Source organism: Anticarsia gemmatalis, chromosome Z (assembly GCF_050436995.1).
Source record: "Anticarsia gemmatalis isolate Benzon Research Colony breed Stoneville strain chromosome Z, ilAntGemm2 primary, whole genome shotgun sequence".
NCBI classification, from domain to species: Eukaryota; Metazoa; Arthropoda; class Insecta; order Lepidoptera; family Erebidae; genus Anticarsia; species Anticarsia gemmatalis.
Window position 1 is genome coordinate 20,352,850 of NC_134776.1, and position 16,221 is coordinate 20,369,070.

At 38.4% G+C, this 16,221-nt stretch overlaps 1 protein-coding gene across 5 annotated transcripts; it reads left to right on the plus strand.

Annotated features, from left to right (window-relative positions):
- The first annotated feature begins 1,206 nt into the window (after positions 1-1,206).
- Positions 1,207-15,961, plus strand: LOC142986267 (uncharacterized). Of its 5 annotated transcripts, XM_076134676.1 has the most exons (9): positions 1,207-1,390; positions 5,364-5,551; positions 7,033-7,134; positions 7,571-10,090; positions 10,247-10,310; positions 10,474-10,618; positions 12,081-12,233; positions 12,986-13,108; positions 13,647-15,961. In XM_076134676.1, exons 2-7 carry the CDS (start codon positions 5,371-5,373, stop codon positions 12,129-12,131), a joined length of 3,063 nt encoding a protein of 1,020 aa, XP_075990791.1. In that variant the 5' UTR covers positions 1,207-1,390; positions 5,364-5,370; the 3' UTR covers positions 12,132-12,233; positions 12,986-13,108; positions 13,647-15,961. The 5 variants fall into 5 exon arrangements, with proteins under 5 accessions (XP_075990791.1, XP_075990794.1, XP_075990792.1 ...); XM_076134679.1 differs by lacking the exon at positions 10,474-10,618; XM_076134677.1 differs by lacking the exons at positions 12,986-13,108; positions 13,647-15,961 and adding an exon at positions 12,357-12,979.
- The last annotated feature ends 260 nt before the right edge of the window (positions 15,962-16,221 follow it).

A 16,221-nucleotide genomic window follows, 5' to 3' on the forward strand; every position in this document is an offset into this window, starting at 1 on the left:
TTTGAACTCTACAATGATCATGACATTGAATATTTTTAAGTCATTTTAACATCCATACATAACAACATTATTAACATCCTATAACATACATATAAGGATGTGAATGAAGCAAGAGAAGTTTGTAAGGATCCTGCCAAGTGGCATCATTAGATCTTTAAGTTCCCCTATGGAAAAGCCGTGATTTTTAGTAGGTATGTATGTAAACATCCGTCATGAGAAGTTAAAATTGAATGTTACTCAAATATGAATCGACTGTAGATTAAATAATAATGGGCTAACATTGAGCTACTGAGTAAGCATTGTTGTTACCTCTACCCATATTAAATTATTCATGTTCGTTATAATACCTAGGTATGTGATCCATGAATAAATAGTCTGTAATTCTGTAATGCAGGCTTGCGGTCATGTGTCCAGTAGGTATATTAAAGTTCTCCTAGGAAGCTGCGACACAAAGTAAGTATAGGTATTGTGAGGAGTAGCAGAAAATAAAATTTAGACCATGGAAGCCACTGAGAAGAGGGAAATAAGTAGGTATATCACAAAATGGTGATCAGTTTTCAAAGAATTATCTCAGCTGTGTGACTAATTTATTTCTTGATTTCATGATTTGTCAGAATGGTCTGCATCTGGAAGGTGTACCTAGACTTTTTGGATGGCCGTGGTAGGTAGGTATTAGAAGATAATACCCATAGGTTTTTCCACAGCAACATTGGCACCGACATGTCTTGGTGATCAATATGGGCATACCTACTGGTATGGCATGCATAATAGCATGACCAAGAGAAAGTGATGAAAACCTGCCAATGATGATAGGTTACCTACCGATAGGATATTAAGGAGAAAAAAGGAGCGCCCGGCCCCGCGGATATGACTAGGCTTGGTCCTTAGCTTAGAAAAAACATCCAAGTGCTCAAAAATTAAAAACCTAATTATTTTAATTGGTTGCGGTCCCATAATATAGGTTATTGTTAGATAATTTTATTCAAGATGTTTGACATTTTTACAGATTCTCCATATGTTTTTTGTCAAAAGTGTCAAAATGATTCCTGAAACGAATATACCTAGTTTTCGCACAAATAATAGGGGTAAAAGCAATCCTCAACTTTTACTTTGCTCTTTAGTTTTGCATAAAAGATTACGTTCCGTTATACAAGTTTATATCAGTAAATTTATTACCGTAGGCAACACTGACAGACCGGAGTACAATTTAAAATCAATACTTGAAAATTGAAAAAAAAAAGAGGTCTTTTCCTCCCATCTCGGAAAACTAGAGTGCAACTGCATAATTAATTAGTGGAATATAAATTTATTCTCTAATAAGGGGGCCTTAAATTGGTCCAATTGTTGCTTAAAAGCAACTTAGATTAGTTAGGAGTGAGCGATCCATCGCGTAAGTATCTTTTTGATATCAATATATTACCTTGCATAAAACAAATGAAATCTGAAATATCGATTTAATTTCTCTAAAGTGCGATGGATGAAAAATTATTTAGATCTCTTTGCGATACATCGTAAATATGTTTTGCGGATTAATCGATTGATAAAACAGTAACATATTTAATGCAGCTATCGGTATTCTGCATTTTGCCGGCATTTTGTATAATGGGTCGATGTCTTTGTCTAAAGCCTCATATGTCGTATGAAATAATTCAGCTCAATTCAGCTGCTGTAAAGAGGCCCATTGCTTAGCTAAACCGCTATCACTGAAACAAAGGAAGTCTATATGAAGCAAGAAGTGGATGAGAAACAATTATTAATTGAAAACAGTCTCATACTACCACTGCTCCTTTCAGCACATTCCAATATGTAAAATAACGACTAATATAAAAGGTATCAATCAAAGTAGTTAATAAAGCCATCATCAAAAACTAAGAATTGAGCGCCTAAATTCAATAGCGAGCAGACTCGGGTTACTAAAACATGATATTTATTAACTTATTGAGACAGTTCCTACATTTTAATGTAATATTATCACAATTTAAATATTCTATTAACAAAACACAATAATTAATGCTACTCTACCAGTGGACTTGTATATTGAACGGTTTTAAGCGATACAGAATAATATGTGGTTATGAGTCTTGCATCTGACAATCAATGGAGTTCTCTTATAGGAAATGACCAAATAGTAGCCTGGAGTTAAGTTGAGCGGTAGGGCTGGCTAATAGTTCATAGCCTATTATAGCGAGAATAGAAAGATAGAAATCAAGATAGGTGTGATCTAGGACTTTGAACCAATAAATATCCCATAGTTCACATTATATTGAGAAAATAGTGATTCCTCTTTGTCCTTTAGCCTGGAAACTTCCTATCTATTAAATCAGGTCAAAGGTCAATGGCCTATGTTACCTTACAAAGTGCAGTCCAGTAATAAATCAATTACAATCTGAAATATTCAGAACTGAAGAATAAAGCAAAAGGCTTATGCTTTTTCTTTACTAAAGCTGTTTTATGCAATTCAGAGTGTTATCTGTGTATAGGTAGTGTTATTAAGTTATTTACTTAAAATTGGGAATCATGATTGGTATTCAGGAATACGACGATCAGCAAACGATATTGTGAAATCTAAAGCAAGGTTCATTGACCTACCTGATAGGTCACAGGAAATGCAATATGAAAGTATCATTTTAGGATTTTTTATCACTATGCCTGCTATACACAGCGTTGTTAGCAGAAGTGCATAACACACCCTCTTTTGTCACTTACAATGTTGATCTTATGTAATAACTACAAGTTTAATCGCAAATATCAGTCACATCAAATCCAAGCTGTTTTCGAGAACATTTCACAAGAGATAGGCAAAGAATAATAACACATTTCTTGACTCAGGAATTGCAAAACACATCTGAATATAAACAAAGAACGTACCTGATAAACAGCCTCCTATTTTATCTAGAGTGTTCAAACCTAAATGAATTGTGAGTTTAACATACTGCCGATGAATAGTCAATACTACCATTAGCCTGTATTCATCTATTGCAGATGATTTAGGTGGCATCAGGTATAGTGCACTTTCGTTCATGGCTCAAGAGGCCTAAGCAGATAAAAGATAAATTAAAGAATCAATAAATAACCAACATTTTGGCCATTTTGATTTATCAATTATTTCATTATAAGTAACACATAATGCTGACAAAGATCTCAGGTTCATTTCCTATTAATTTGCAAAATAAGCAGTTGCAGTTTTAACATAAACTAAGTAATGTCACATCAACTATAATGCTCATAGATGCTATGTAAGTGCAATTGTGTAAAATTGCATATTTGAAGTTATTTTTGTATTGACTCTACATTGGCAATGTGTCAGAAAAGTAATGAGCTAAATCAATATTGTGCTAAGAAGGAAGTGTTTCTGTGATTCTATTTAGATTCAAATAACAAGTGCAGTTGTTTGTACAATGTCCAGTAAATTACTAATGGTGTGGATCATGATTGATGGTGTGTGTGCAATAGTTTGATCATTAATGTAATAATGAGTTATGATAGCACTAGCTTCTGCCCGTTACTTTGTCCGCGTGGATAGATTCTCGGAGTAAAAAGTACTCCTTGTGTTAATCTATATGCACCAAATTTTATGAAAGCCTACATGAAATTTTAGCTTTTGCGTGAACGAGTTACAAAGATGCAAACATACATCCTCATAAGCTCGCATTCATAATATTAGTTTTATTAGCCAATAGTAGACTGTAGTTAGAGATATGCCAATCTCGGCAAAAAGTTACATTCCCTGCACTATAACTTTAATATCAGAGCGAAGATGGGAGTATCTAGTTATTTGTAATAGAATAGATAGCCTTCACACTAGTTGTTTTAATAGTAAAATACTTCATTTGAGTATTACAAATTTTCGGGTTCTATTTGGCTAAGTGGTTTTTGGATGAACAGGACTAGTGAGCACTAACTGTGTATTCCATTGCCCATGAGCATTAAGAATAAATTGTGTTTCCTTTTTGTCTCATAGCCCGGAAACTCCCTAACAACTATATCAGGTCAAAAGTCATTGATTGACCTGTGGTTACTTGAAAAATTTGCAACTAATTAATCCAATGTGAGCTGATACAATATTCAGACAAGAGGCTTTTGTATTTTATTAATTTAGAAATTTATTAGAGCTGTTTTTGCAATACAGTGTTGGACAATTGTTCTTATGGTTGTGGGCATAGATAGTACTGGTTTTTTTTCTATCTACTATCTCTTTGTATTATAACACTATGCTTGCACTAGACAGAGGTGTTAGCAGAAGTGTGTCTAAAATTCAAGATATAACACACTTATTGACATTGATATTTTAGATTTTATGTAATAGGGTGAATTAAATAGTATTTCAAAATCTATTACAAACTCCAGTCTATTATTGAGAATGTTTCAATAGATAACAGGATAGCACTTCTCAAGTCAGGATTAGAACAAGAGGCCTATGTAGAATATAAACAAAATAATGTATAAGTGTTTTGTTTTCATTTTGAGTGTGTAAACTTAAGTGCCGTTGTTAGACTAAAATTTAAATTTTCAAACAGTGGGCTGATGGCTAAAAGAAATTATATTCAAATGGAACTTTTTTGTTGAATGTGGTTTTCTAAATAATTTGAATCCCGAAGGCCAGTGTTAGTTTTATATGAAATAGATTTTCATAGTTTGTATCATGATGGTTAGTGTACAACTGTACAGTGTATATAAAAAATCTAGTTGTTACATATTTATACATCATTATATGCATTTTTAAACGCAAGAATCCTAATAAACTGCCAGCTTATATCAATAAAATAATTTGTTTCATTTATTTATTTCATATTGTATAAATATTATCATCATTAAAGCTCATTTCTCAGTAATATTTCATAGTTTTTGGGTATCATATCGGTGATAATTTAAATAATGCTATTATGCTAAGATTTTGTAAATATATAGCTTACTAACAAATTAACAAAAATAACTGCTGTGCTAAAGCAAAATAAAATAGCTTGCTTTGCGCAGTAAAATGTTTATGCATTTTATAATATATACACTTGTTATTTACCATAGCATTAACACATGCCGAGTTATCTGCTAATGCAAAGCAATAACTATATTTTCAATGCAATGCTTTCCAGTCGCATTCTTCAGGGTTCGAAGTGATGATTTGTCTATGATACATCACTAAACAAGTACTACAGTAAAATCTATTACTTATTTAAAAGACTTTTAAAATTCAGGTGACTTCATATAAAATGAGTTTGAGTGTTCTATTGGTGCATAACGACACCCGATGATAATATAATTACCATACACAGTGACATGTTATAATCACACGATAATGATTTGACACCCATTCGATTTAAATGAAATGATTATCTTCATAATTTCGAACCCTGATTTTTTTTTAGTTAAAACATGAGCGACCGCGACCCACCACCTCTAATCTCGCCCCTAAACACAACGGACGAGTCGTCGGGCGAAGACGAACGGACGTTCAAACGCAGGAGGATGAATCGCGCGTTACGTAAACGTAACCGGCAGCAAGCTAGCGAAGACTCACAATTGGCGCCAGCTCCCGGATTAGAGACGGATTCTAGTTACGTCGCATCAGACGAATACCTAGTGTCCAAGAATCATATGTGGCCTCGCTTTTTATAATCACATTAGTATTTTTTATTTTAATAGATACTGTTCTGTATTTAAGTACCTTAAAATAAAAAGATATACGTTATGCTTTGCATTGCGATTTTTTTTTTATTTAGGTAGGTGCTTAGTGCACATTTAAGTAGTATGAAGTATTTTATATTGTCGGTTATTGAATGTTCCCTTCGCTGCATGCTTTGCTCTCGGCTGATATATCCTAATAAATGTTTACCCTTGAAGGAGAATGTTACCCTTTAGTAATGTAATGTTATGTATCCTAGATTAATATTATTAATAGGCAGCCTGCTCACCGAAGCGGAAGGAGCTTTACCAATAAGATTTAATAAATGCTCTAACATACAATAGCGTTCACCTTCGCCTTGGTGGACAGGTTAGCCTAGTCTTACTGATTAATAAATGTGTGTAAACTAAGCGTCAGTTCACAATATAGGACGTTAAGCGACGAAACAAATGAATCAATATACAATAGAGCTCTGCCGCGCTGTGCTGTTCTTAGGTTAGCTAATCACTGTGTATCTGTCTAGTCGTTATACATATATCGTATGCAGCAAATTATATAAATACCTAATTATTAATGTAGCTAAATGATTACTTGTCACTGCTATCCGACTAGTTATAGAGCTAAAAACAAAAGCTCGTAAAATGCGTCGCATGTTAAAACAATATAGCGTCCAAATAAATCAATTTAAAATTTCCGTATTTGTAGCTGACGGTATCTCGTTCGAGTCCAGCGACAAGCAATTATTAACTAATGAAATGAAGCGCAACATAGCTTATAAATTAGTTACCTTTAAAACTGGTCCATATTAAGACATTACTTAAATGTGTTGGAGCACCACGTCGCTTTGCGTCCTTTGTTATACTTACAAACGGTAACGCGGTTCCCTACTGTCAGTACTATCGAGTAGCCAGCGTTTGCGGTCAAAATCTTTGTAAAATATGTTGAGATTCTCTTGGAGTGTTGATTTATCAGTGGTTGTTGATAGTACATAATGGTGGGAAATCGCACCTCTGGGAAGTTTACCGTCGGACCTGATACCGGGAATTCGTTTCCAACCGAATTTTGGCAAAGTCCTTTTCTATCATTGTAATCAATGTAAACTTAATGATGTTAAAATAAAATACTCCTCTGTTTTGCTGCCAAAATCCACTGTGTGGTTAAACAGAGGAACAATGCCAAATCACTCAAGAGTTTTATTGTCAAAGGACGAAATCACAGCAGTTATAATAACATTTCAAAACATTTCAAATTATTATTTACTGCAAAATAAACCCGGTAGCTCTGTAAGAGCCTCTACATACGTCATTCTGCCTAGGCTAGGCCTGAAACTTAATAATATAAAATCAATGAAAGAAATAACCTTTAGTAGTTTTTAAATCATCACATTACTGAATTTTATATTAATATTTTAGATGAAGCTGACAATGAGCAGTCGCCACTGGAGAGTGAACCAGCATGCTATGTCGATGTCTATGATAATCAAACTTCGGACGAAAACAACCCCGATCCCGAAGGTAATAGAGTTGGGCTGATCTAGGTGCACTGCTCTAGACGAAAGCGTCCATATTGCTTACAAACGTCAACGTAGCCAGTTCCGACTGTAAGCTGTCCGCAGTGATGCGACCAAAGCACATGCGTGCCCCGTAATTCTCTCTTAGGACCAAATGTTTCAAACATTAAGTTATAATAGCGCTGAACGTTTTCTAATAAAATCTAAATTGATTGAATAAATCGATGAAAAATGTTTGCTGTGGTAAAGTGAACACCACTAATTTATTAATAATATAATGTACCTACATACTGTAGAGTGCAATCGTCGATTGGTCAATGACGCAGACAGGGATTCGATACCCTAATAGGACAGTATTAATATTCCAATAATTCTATCTTCAATAATTATTATTGTGATATTCATAATACATAGATAGCTAATTGTATATTACTTTGCAGACCAAAATGAGGTCAAGGTTGAGAGCGAGGATGATAGTACCTCGTCTCGTGGACGCGCTCTCAAGCGCGCGGACCTGCCAGAAGTGGTGCGCGTGGACGGAGTCGACGCAGGCAGCCCCAGCCGCCCCATTCCGCGTGTCCTGCTTCGCGCTAGGTCCGAGGGAGATCAGCGCACCGCTTCCCCTCACGACGGCAGCACCTTGAGGTCCAGCAACCGAGTCAGCCCGCCATTCACCGTTCGCGCCGGCCCCTCTGCTGCAGACCGCGTCAGCCCAACTTATATTTTCATTGTCGGACCGACGAGAGTGAGCAGGCGCAAAAAGTCGATTATCCGCCGTGCCCGTTCATCTGGAGCCGACCGAGCAGCGTCACCCGATGTGAAGCGCGCCCGACAGTCCGGTGTCAATCGCTCCAGAAAGTTCAATACAGACCGGCTTAAGAAGAAGACACAAATAGATATAAATTGCGCTGGGCCGTCAGGAGTTGATTGGGCCGGTAGGTCCAATATAGTCCGAGCCGGTCAGCCGAGCATTTTTTGGACCGAATCGTCCAATACAGTCCAACCAGGTCCGTCCCATATGGAAAGCGCCGTGATATCCGGCATTGACGACGCGGTCCCGTCCCTTATGGACCGCGGCGCAGCGACCGGTTTTGACACTGCTCATTTATCCGGTATCGACCCCGCATATCTTTCCGGTATGGTCTACGCTTCTCCGACCAGTATAGAACGTGCAGATATGACTGCCAACGACCCCTCTAACATGTCCGGTATTGACCCATCATATCTCTCTAATATCACCACCGCAGGTCTCAGTATAGACCAAGCCGATGAAAATGATAACGACCATTTTAACGCGTCGGGTATTGACCCGGCCTATTTTACTAGTATTGATGCCGCCGGTCCTACCGCTATATGCGACACGGATGTGGCCGGCAACGAGCCTCCGAAAGTGTCCGGTATTGACCCAGACTATCTTTCTAGTCTAGAGTGCGCCGTTGCGTCGGCTGGTGATGAGCGGGCTATTACATCCGGCATCGACCCTACCTATCTCGCCCATATCGAGTGCGCGGGCCCGTCCGCTGTCGACAAGGCTGGCCCTTCCTTCGTCATTCGGTCCGGCCCCTCCAATATTGACTTACCTAGTCCGCAAATAACCGTTCGCACAGATCTACAGGATCCGGATGACCCTAACACTATACGATTCATCCGGTATACTCATTCCGATACATCTGGGATGGCTGCTTATCCAGATCACTACAACACAGAAAATCTTCATACCCTCGCAGATCTAGCTCTCACCCAAGTGGTAGACCCAGACGAGCAGCCTGCTCCTGTCGTAAATACGGCTGTCACCACTACCGCGCCGTCCTCAATCGACAGCTTATCTACATCTAGCTCACCCACAGCGTACTCGACCAGCAGTGGAATATCCACTGGGAGGTCATACTCGGCCGGTTTATCTAGTGTTCGGTCGTCTACGGCCGGTTCATCTCCCGCTAGTTCATCTAGTGTGGCCTCCTACTCCGCGTGTGTGAACGCGGCACGCTCATCCTCTGCCCGTCCAAATACCGCGCGTTCACCTCATGCACGCTCATCCCGTGCGCGCTCATCCGCTTCGCGCTTATCTACTGCGCAGCTTTCCATCGCCGATCAGTACACCGCGTATCCATACAACCCGTACTTATACGATGCCGGACCGTCAACTGCTCGTTCACCATCTGTACGGTCATCAGGTGGACGAAGATCCAGAGCCGTTACACACACGACTAGCTCGTATACTATGAGTCCATCCGTCGCGCGTTCAACTAATAATCGCTCGTTCACCGTGCGGGCAAGCACAGCTCGCCCATCCGCCGCGCGGTCTTCCCCCACCGATCCGCACTCCCTGTACCATGATGATTTTTATTTGGCGGACACACAAGCTGAAGATCGTAATATAACACGTTCGCCCGCAGAGCGGTCTCCCACCGCCCATCCAAGATCCAACCCGGACAATGACACGTTAGATGAGGACCAATACACCACGCGCGCACTCGTTTCACGGTCATACACCGCCGATTCATATCGAGAAAGCTCTTCCGGTGTAGGCCTTTCTACTGCGCAAACTAACACCGCGCCCCTTTCTACGGCTGTAACAACTACCGCCACACAATTTACCACTAGCTCTCCTACTTCTGGCTCGACTACAGAGGGCCCGTCTGGTGCCGCTCCGCCGACAACCCACTTCTCTAACACTAACCTGTCTACCATCGGGCCATCTAATGACCGCTTCACCGGCCCGGACACTGGACCGACCACCGCCCGCTTTTCCATAACAATACCTCCACCGGCTGGACAAGCTGTTGTAGGCCAATCCACCGCCACCAGCTACCAGACTCTCGACTTTGGCATCGCCGGCTATGAATCAAGTAGCTACGAATCCTTGGGTTTTGAAGCTGTTAGCTACGAAACCTCAGCTTTCGAGGATTCGAGCTACTATGATTCTGATGGCCGGCTTCTACACCAAGTCCCCACATATGGTAACTATTACTTTATTTAACACCGTATTTGACATCGGATTTGAAAAAAAATTACAACTAGATAAGATAACGTAATTAAAGAGTTTACATTCTTGTCCCACTTTTTTGTCTCCCACGGATATTCCGAAAACTAACATAATCATTATTACATTATAGTGAGCGCAGAGGTGTCGGCGAGGACATTGGCGATCACTGAAACAACCAAACCTGCGCCCAACAGGTAAGAGACACACGAGATATCGTTATAATTCCAGATTTTCAGATATTAACACTCCTATAATTACGCACTTGTATGGGGCTTGTAATAGTATTTCCACCTTAGTTAAGACGTACGAGGTGTACTTTCGTAAGTTTACCAACTATCGGCGACGGTGTGTGTACAGGATGTGCTGGGTGCAGTGCAATCCAGCGACTATGGTGGACATGCCCTTCATGGGCGTCGCGTTACCGGAGTTCCGATTGGAATTCAATCGCGGTCACCGTCGCGAGTCGGTGTTACGGCTCGCCAGCTCTCGCCCAGAGAACTTAGTGAGTTTACTTAAGCTCCACACAATACCTGTTGTTTTTTCCATAGACAAGGTGATGTAGTGTAGAGTGGCAGACCTCCACCATGATTGATGAGATTGATTAAATGTATTACAGTCGAGTTGGAGCGCGTGTGTGGCGCGATGATCGCTCCTGTGCTCTGGTGGCTCGAAGACTTCGTCACAGAACGTCATGGAGGTTTGATAGGAAAGAATTCTTTCCCAAACCTCTTTTTTCCTTTGAATATAGACTGATAAAACATTTTTATTATAAAAGAAAATGAACGACATATTTTCAATATTTAACGCGCTCTAAATACTCAGGGTGGATTGTCGGGAGAGTGAGTTTCACACTGCGTAAGTTTCATTAGAATAGCAAAATCGTAAGCAAACTATCGTATTTGTATAGTTAGCTTACGATTTCCGATTGTGTTTCTTACTTGTCTTCGTATTATTTCGCGTTGTCACTATGGGACATGTTGCGTCTCATCTGTCGCGGATCATCGCCGTACACTAACTCGGCGACTGCAGACATTATCCCTTGACATAGCATTGTTCACGGCTCTTGTGCTCTGTTCTCGACCTAGAATTTAGAGGTTATTCAGCATGCTCCTGTTGGACCACACTCCTTTTCTCTACACACATCCACAATATTGAATAGCATCGTGTCATTTTAATAATGAAGGATATAAACGTTATGAGAATCGATTAGCGACAAATCCAGGTGGCGTAGGTTTGATGTCGAGCGGCAGAATCGTTGGATAAATGCCTCCTAGTGAAAACGCGGCCATTGACAACGCGCACGTGAGCGGTGATCAGCACCCAGCAGCTCTGTCATCCACTCTCACCTGGGCGCTCACTCGAGGGAGGAATCATTTTTCTCGGCATCGATATCTGCGTGTTTATTTTTACCACCTACTTACTAACAAACAGTTCTCAAAGAACACCATACGAATCAATGCTGCAAATCTGGTTCCTCCCTTAACTAATTAGGACGTTTGACGATTTGAGTTTGAGTTCATCTCTCTCACACGATTTCAATTTGAAGCGCCACACTGGCTTTTTAACCGGTCTTGGATCTATTGCTGTGCGTCTGCTGGCGCATCGGACTCTGCGACTATATATTGAAGTTTAGACATCATTTGCTACGCTAATCGCATATTTTTGGACATCATCACACCACAAACAGCAACTCCAAAATACACAGATGTACCTATCTACCATTATTTTTTGTCTTTCCCAATTTCCCAAGGATAATAATCATCATGCAGCACTAAACTAGAAACCCACGAGAATGATGATAGAAGAACTTCGTAATAATCTGCGGCGGCCACGTATATCACAAGATTACACTGTCACCCAACTGTCGCCATCCCTTGTTAAATCATTTATGAAATAAAATATGATCTATTTCATAAATAATTTGATGTTTTCTACATAATGAATCATTTGTGTAATGTTATCAGAGCGGAGACGCTAGCGACTTCATCAATATGAATGAAGACCGTCCTCTCTAGCTCGCCGAGGTGTCTCACGTTCCTCGCAGCTCGTCAGCTTACGACTTGCTGAGGACGTGTTTAGCCCGTCATTGCACGGACGAACAGATTATTAATATACAGGTATTATTCATAGCTTACATCTCAATATATTATGTTAACAATGACTCAACTCGGCACAGTGTAACGTCTTCACAGTCGCCACACTAAAAGTTTGTTTTCGTACCGACTGCCATCTGCTATCAGCATTAACTGGAAGTGTGAGACCATGGATGTCTGTAGCCCGGCCGATGCCCGAAAGGTTGGTCAAGGAGGTCCACAATAGACTTAACGTTTTGACAACATAACTAGCGTATTATTAATAATAATATCGAGTTTACTTCATCATCATATTGCACCTAATTTGCATAAAACTTAAATCTTGCATGAAGTATATAAATCCATTTAGTAGTTTAGATTGCAGTAACCTCTTCTACCGTCATAAGAAAGAAGTCCGTAGCTGTGAAATTTGTCGAAAGCGAATATATTTTGAATGAGCAAAGGAAAGTGCTATCTTATACTCTTACTAAGATGTAATTAGACTAGGAGCAGAGATATCAAAATACAGTTCTACAACTAAAATTTCCTAATATTAACCATAATCCAAATGCATATTGCAAATAGAGTTAAAAATTCAATTATATTAAAAAGGAGTTTCTAACTAAAAACAACGATAACGGCGCTTCTTCGTTTTAAATATAAAACTTCAATTATCTGAGAATGATCAATGATGTACGTCTGCCTAAGTAGACTTAGTTGTTAATTTTCTTTGTTATGACGGTAGTCGTGTATAAAAAGATGTGATAATAACGAGTATGTTGCCCGTGCGTTATCAGACGACGTACCTTGCGAACGGGCAAGTCAAAGTGACAATGACGATGGGCAAGCACCAGGTCACCACCGACGTGTGCCCCAATAGGCGAGTGGCGGTGGACATCGCGGCGCGACGTATTTTGGAGGTACGGCTCATTTTAGTATCCTCATAATCTATACTAATATACTAATATTATAATAAAGCTGAAGAGTTTGTTTGATTGTTTGTTTGTTTGAACGCGTTAATGTCAGGAACTACTGGTCCAATTTGAAAAAATATTTCAGTGTTAGATAACCCATTTATCCAGGAAGGCTATAGGCTATATATTATCACGCTACGACCAATATGAGCTATGTACCAAAAACGGGGAAAAATTTAACTCATTCTCTCTTATGTGCCTAATTTTTTTTGGACAACTCACACTTACTAAAAATCTCACTCAACTCACTAAAAAATTATAAAGGAGAGGTGCTTTAAGACAATTACTACATAAGTAACTCATTTTTGCATTTTTTACAAAAGTGACAGCGTTGCACCGGGGTGCGATATATTATTTTAATTAGTGTTTAATGTTAATACATTTTTAACAATTATACATTGTGGGTATGAAGAATGGGTTTTAAAAAGTTTGGATAGAGTCTGTATGAGAGTTTGACTCACATGGTGTGTTGTTTCTATTTCAGCTGCTGCATTCAGACTTGCTATCTTGGGATAGCATTGTTGATCTGTACGGCAACAGATCTCCACAGGAAGACCCGGACGCGCGCCGCAAGAAACCCAAAAAATAAAGTTTGAGGTTTAACTTTGAACAATGTGTGATTCATAATATTAAGTAACTTTTTGGTCTAACATATTAGACCCATTATTGTGTATTAACTAATATAATAATCACATGGTGTCAAAACATTTATACATGTTTATTAAGGATATATTTTAAAATTAAGGTGCGGATTCGCTATCGAATAAGGATCGGCTATATAAGGCTTTTGTAAGGAAAATAAGATTTACAACATTTGCTGTCTGTCCGACCCTTATCCGCGGAGAAACTGGGTCTTAATATTCTTAACAATTTAAACCATAATAATATTTAATCAAATTATTTATTCATAGATGTTAAACACCGGCACTTATAATTGTCAAATAACTTGTGTGCCGATAATATAATAAGATTGTTAGTTATAATGTAATTTGACTGTTAGTCAAATCAGCTACTCTTTATAAAATGTATTATGTTCTTTGTATTAAAAATACTTGCATATGACATCAAAAGCAAGTGCTATTGTTGAAATCGGATTTGAAATGGAAATTGTGAAGCTAGTCAAATACCAATTTTTATACATTGATTCATTCTCATCATGGCTGAGCCTAAAATGTTACCAACAGCGTCATAAGCTGAAGAATGAAACATGAAGCTGAATATGGCAAGATTGAAAATAAAATGTATAATAATTTCTTATTAGAAATAAGGGGAATCGTATTTAAAAAAAATTGGCAACGGGGTAAATTAACGTTAAAAAGGATGGTGCCATTTTTTAAAAAGCATTTGTAACATTGATTTTGGATGTAATACGGGTTACATAATGAAAGCTAAGCTATTCCGAAGCTATATTAAGCCGGCTTAGCCAAGCTGAGTTAGGATATTCTTAAAATATGTCCTGTGCATACCAGGAACTAAGGAAATTGTGTAACAATTTTAATTTATTGCTCCGTCTTCGGTCCAACACGACCATGCGCCCGCCTCCGGCATTGAAGAGAGCACTGTCAAAGGATAGGCGACAATGCGGGGTAGGTGGGAGGGCCATAGCTTCGAATCGGCATGTATAACGTACTAAGCCTTGTATATTATTCGGACTGCAACCCGCATAATACTACAATGTTTAGTATAGAATATTTTTGATCGAACGAAGATATTTAACTTGGCGCTAAAGTTACTTTTAATCAGCTCTAGATTGCCTATACAACGATCAAACTTAGCTATTTGAGGGTGGGACCAACATTGGCATCCTCCTTTGTATTAAGATATTATTAAAGATAAATTATGTCAAGTGGCAAATATTGCCATCTAAATTATGTACTGACTAGAGTGAAATGAAACGTATCGAATTTGAGAAATTGACCCTATGAGGGTAAAAATTATGGGAGGTAAAAATATTTGGAATGGAATAGGACATTTTTAAGTTAACATTTACTGTAGTTATTCACATAAGTATTTGATGTACGTAGTATTCTTAGAATAAGTGAATAACAATTGTATTAATGCATATTTACTGCAGTGATTGTGACTGAGTTATGTAGTCGCGGTGTATAGTACCGGACATCCTCTGGTTACTTTAAACTATTAATATTGTAATCCTAAAAGGATATTCAAGGATTAAGAATTTATGTTCGCATGAAATTTTAGGTTCGAACCTGCGACTACTTGCGTGGGAAGTGTCTAAACTTTAAGTAAATAAAAAAATGTCCAATTTTAGCGAATAGATGCAATGGACTGAATTAGTATGACTTAATGGAAGTGCATTTAATGCTTTTTACATGTACGAATATGTTGTTAATTATATATTTTTTGCTTTAGACGTAAGGATTTTAGCCTAGGTATTTATATGAACTGATCTCAAAAACGTAGGAGATTTTATGTCTGTATGCCATAACATTTTCAGAACTACTGTCGTACGTATTGTAAACATTCACCTGGACAACACGATACCAGAATGGTGGCATTCTATGGCACAAAGATTGAATAGTAGGTATGGCCACGCAATTTGGCAATGCTGCCAGCATTCTGCGAATGTTACCAGTTGATTATGACATGAAGGAGTACTAAGAGTCTACGACGCGACGCTTAGTGCACTTCCTAGTCACTTAATTTGTATACCTGTGTAGTTTAACTCTAAAATGTTTAATTTAATTAATTGGTCTATCAATGGTAAATATACACGAAAATAAATGTCATTTTTGTCAATAAAGAAACTGTCAATTGAATAAAAGACAATTCTTATCAATATAATTTGAGTTTTATTTATAACATACCTATTATATAATCATTTGGTCTAGTACCTAACTACCTACATACAGAAGATAGTTAAATGGTATAAAGATAACCAATTGCAGTGCACACAAGTAAGCTGAATTTGCAGAACTTCAGACTGGTTTTCCAAATTTGTATCAGAAGAATTTCGGTAAAATATTAAATTCAAGGTGCTATTATTTGAATTAGGAGGGCACATAAAAAATTGGCCCCGATTGCTAAATAATGACAGT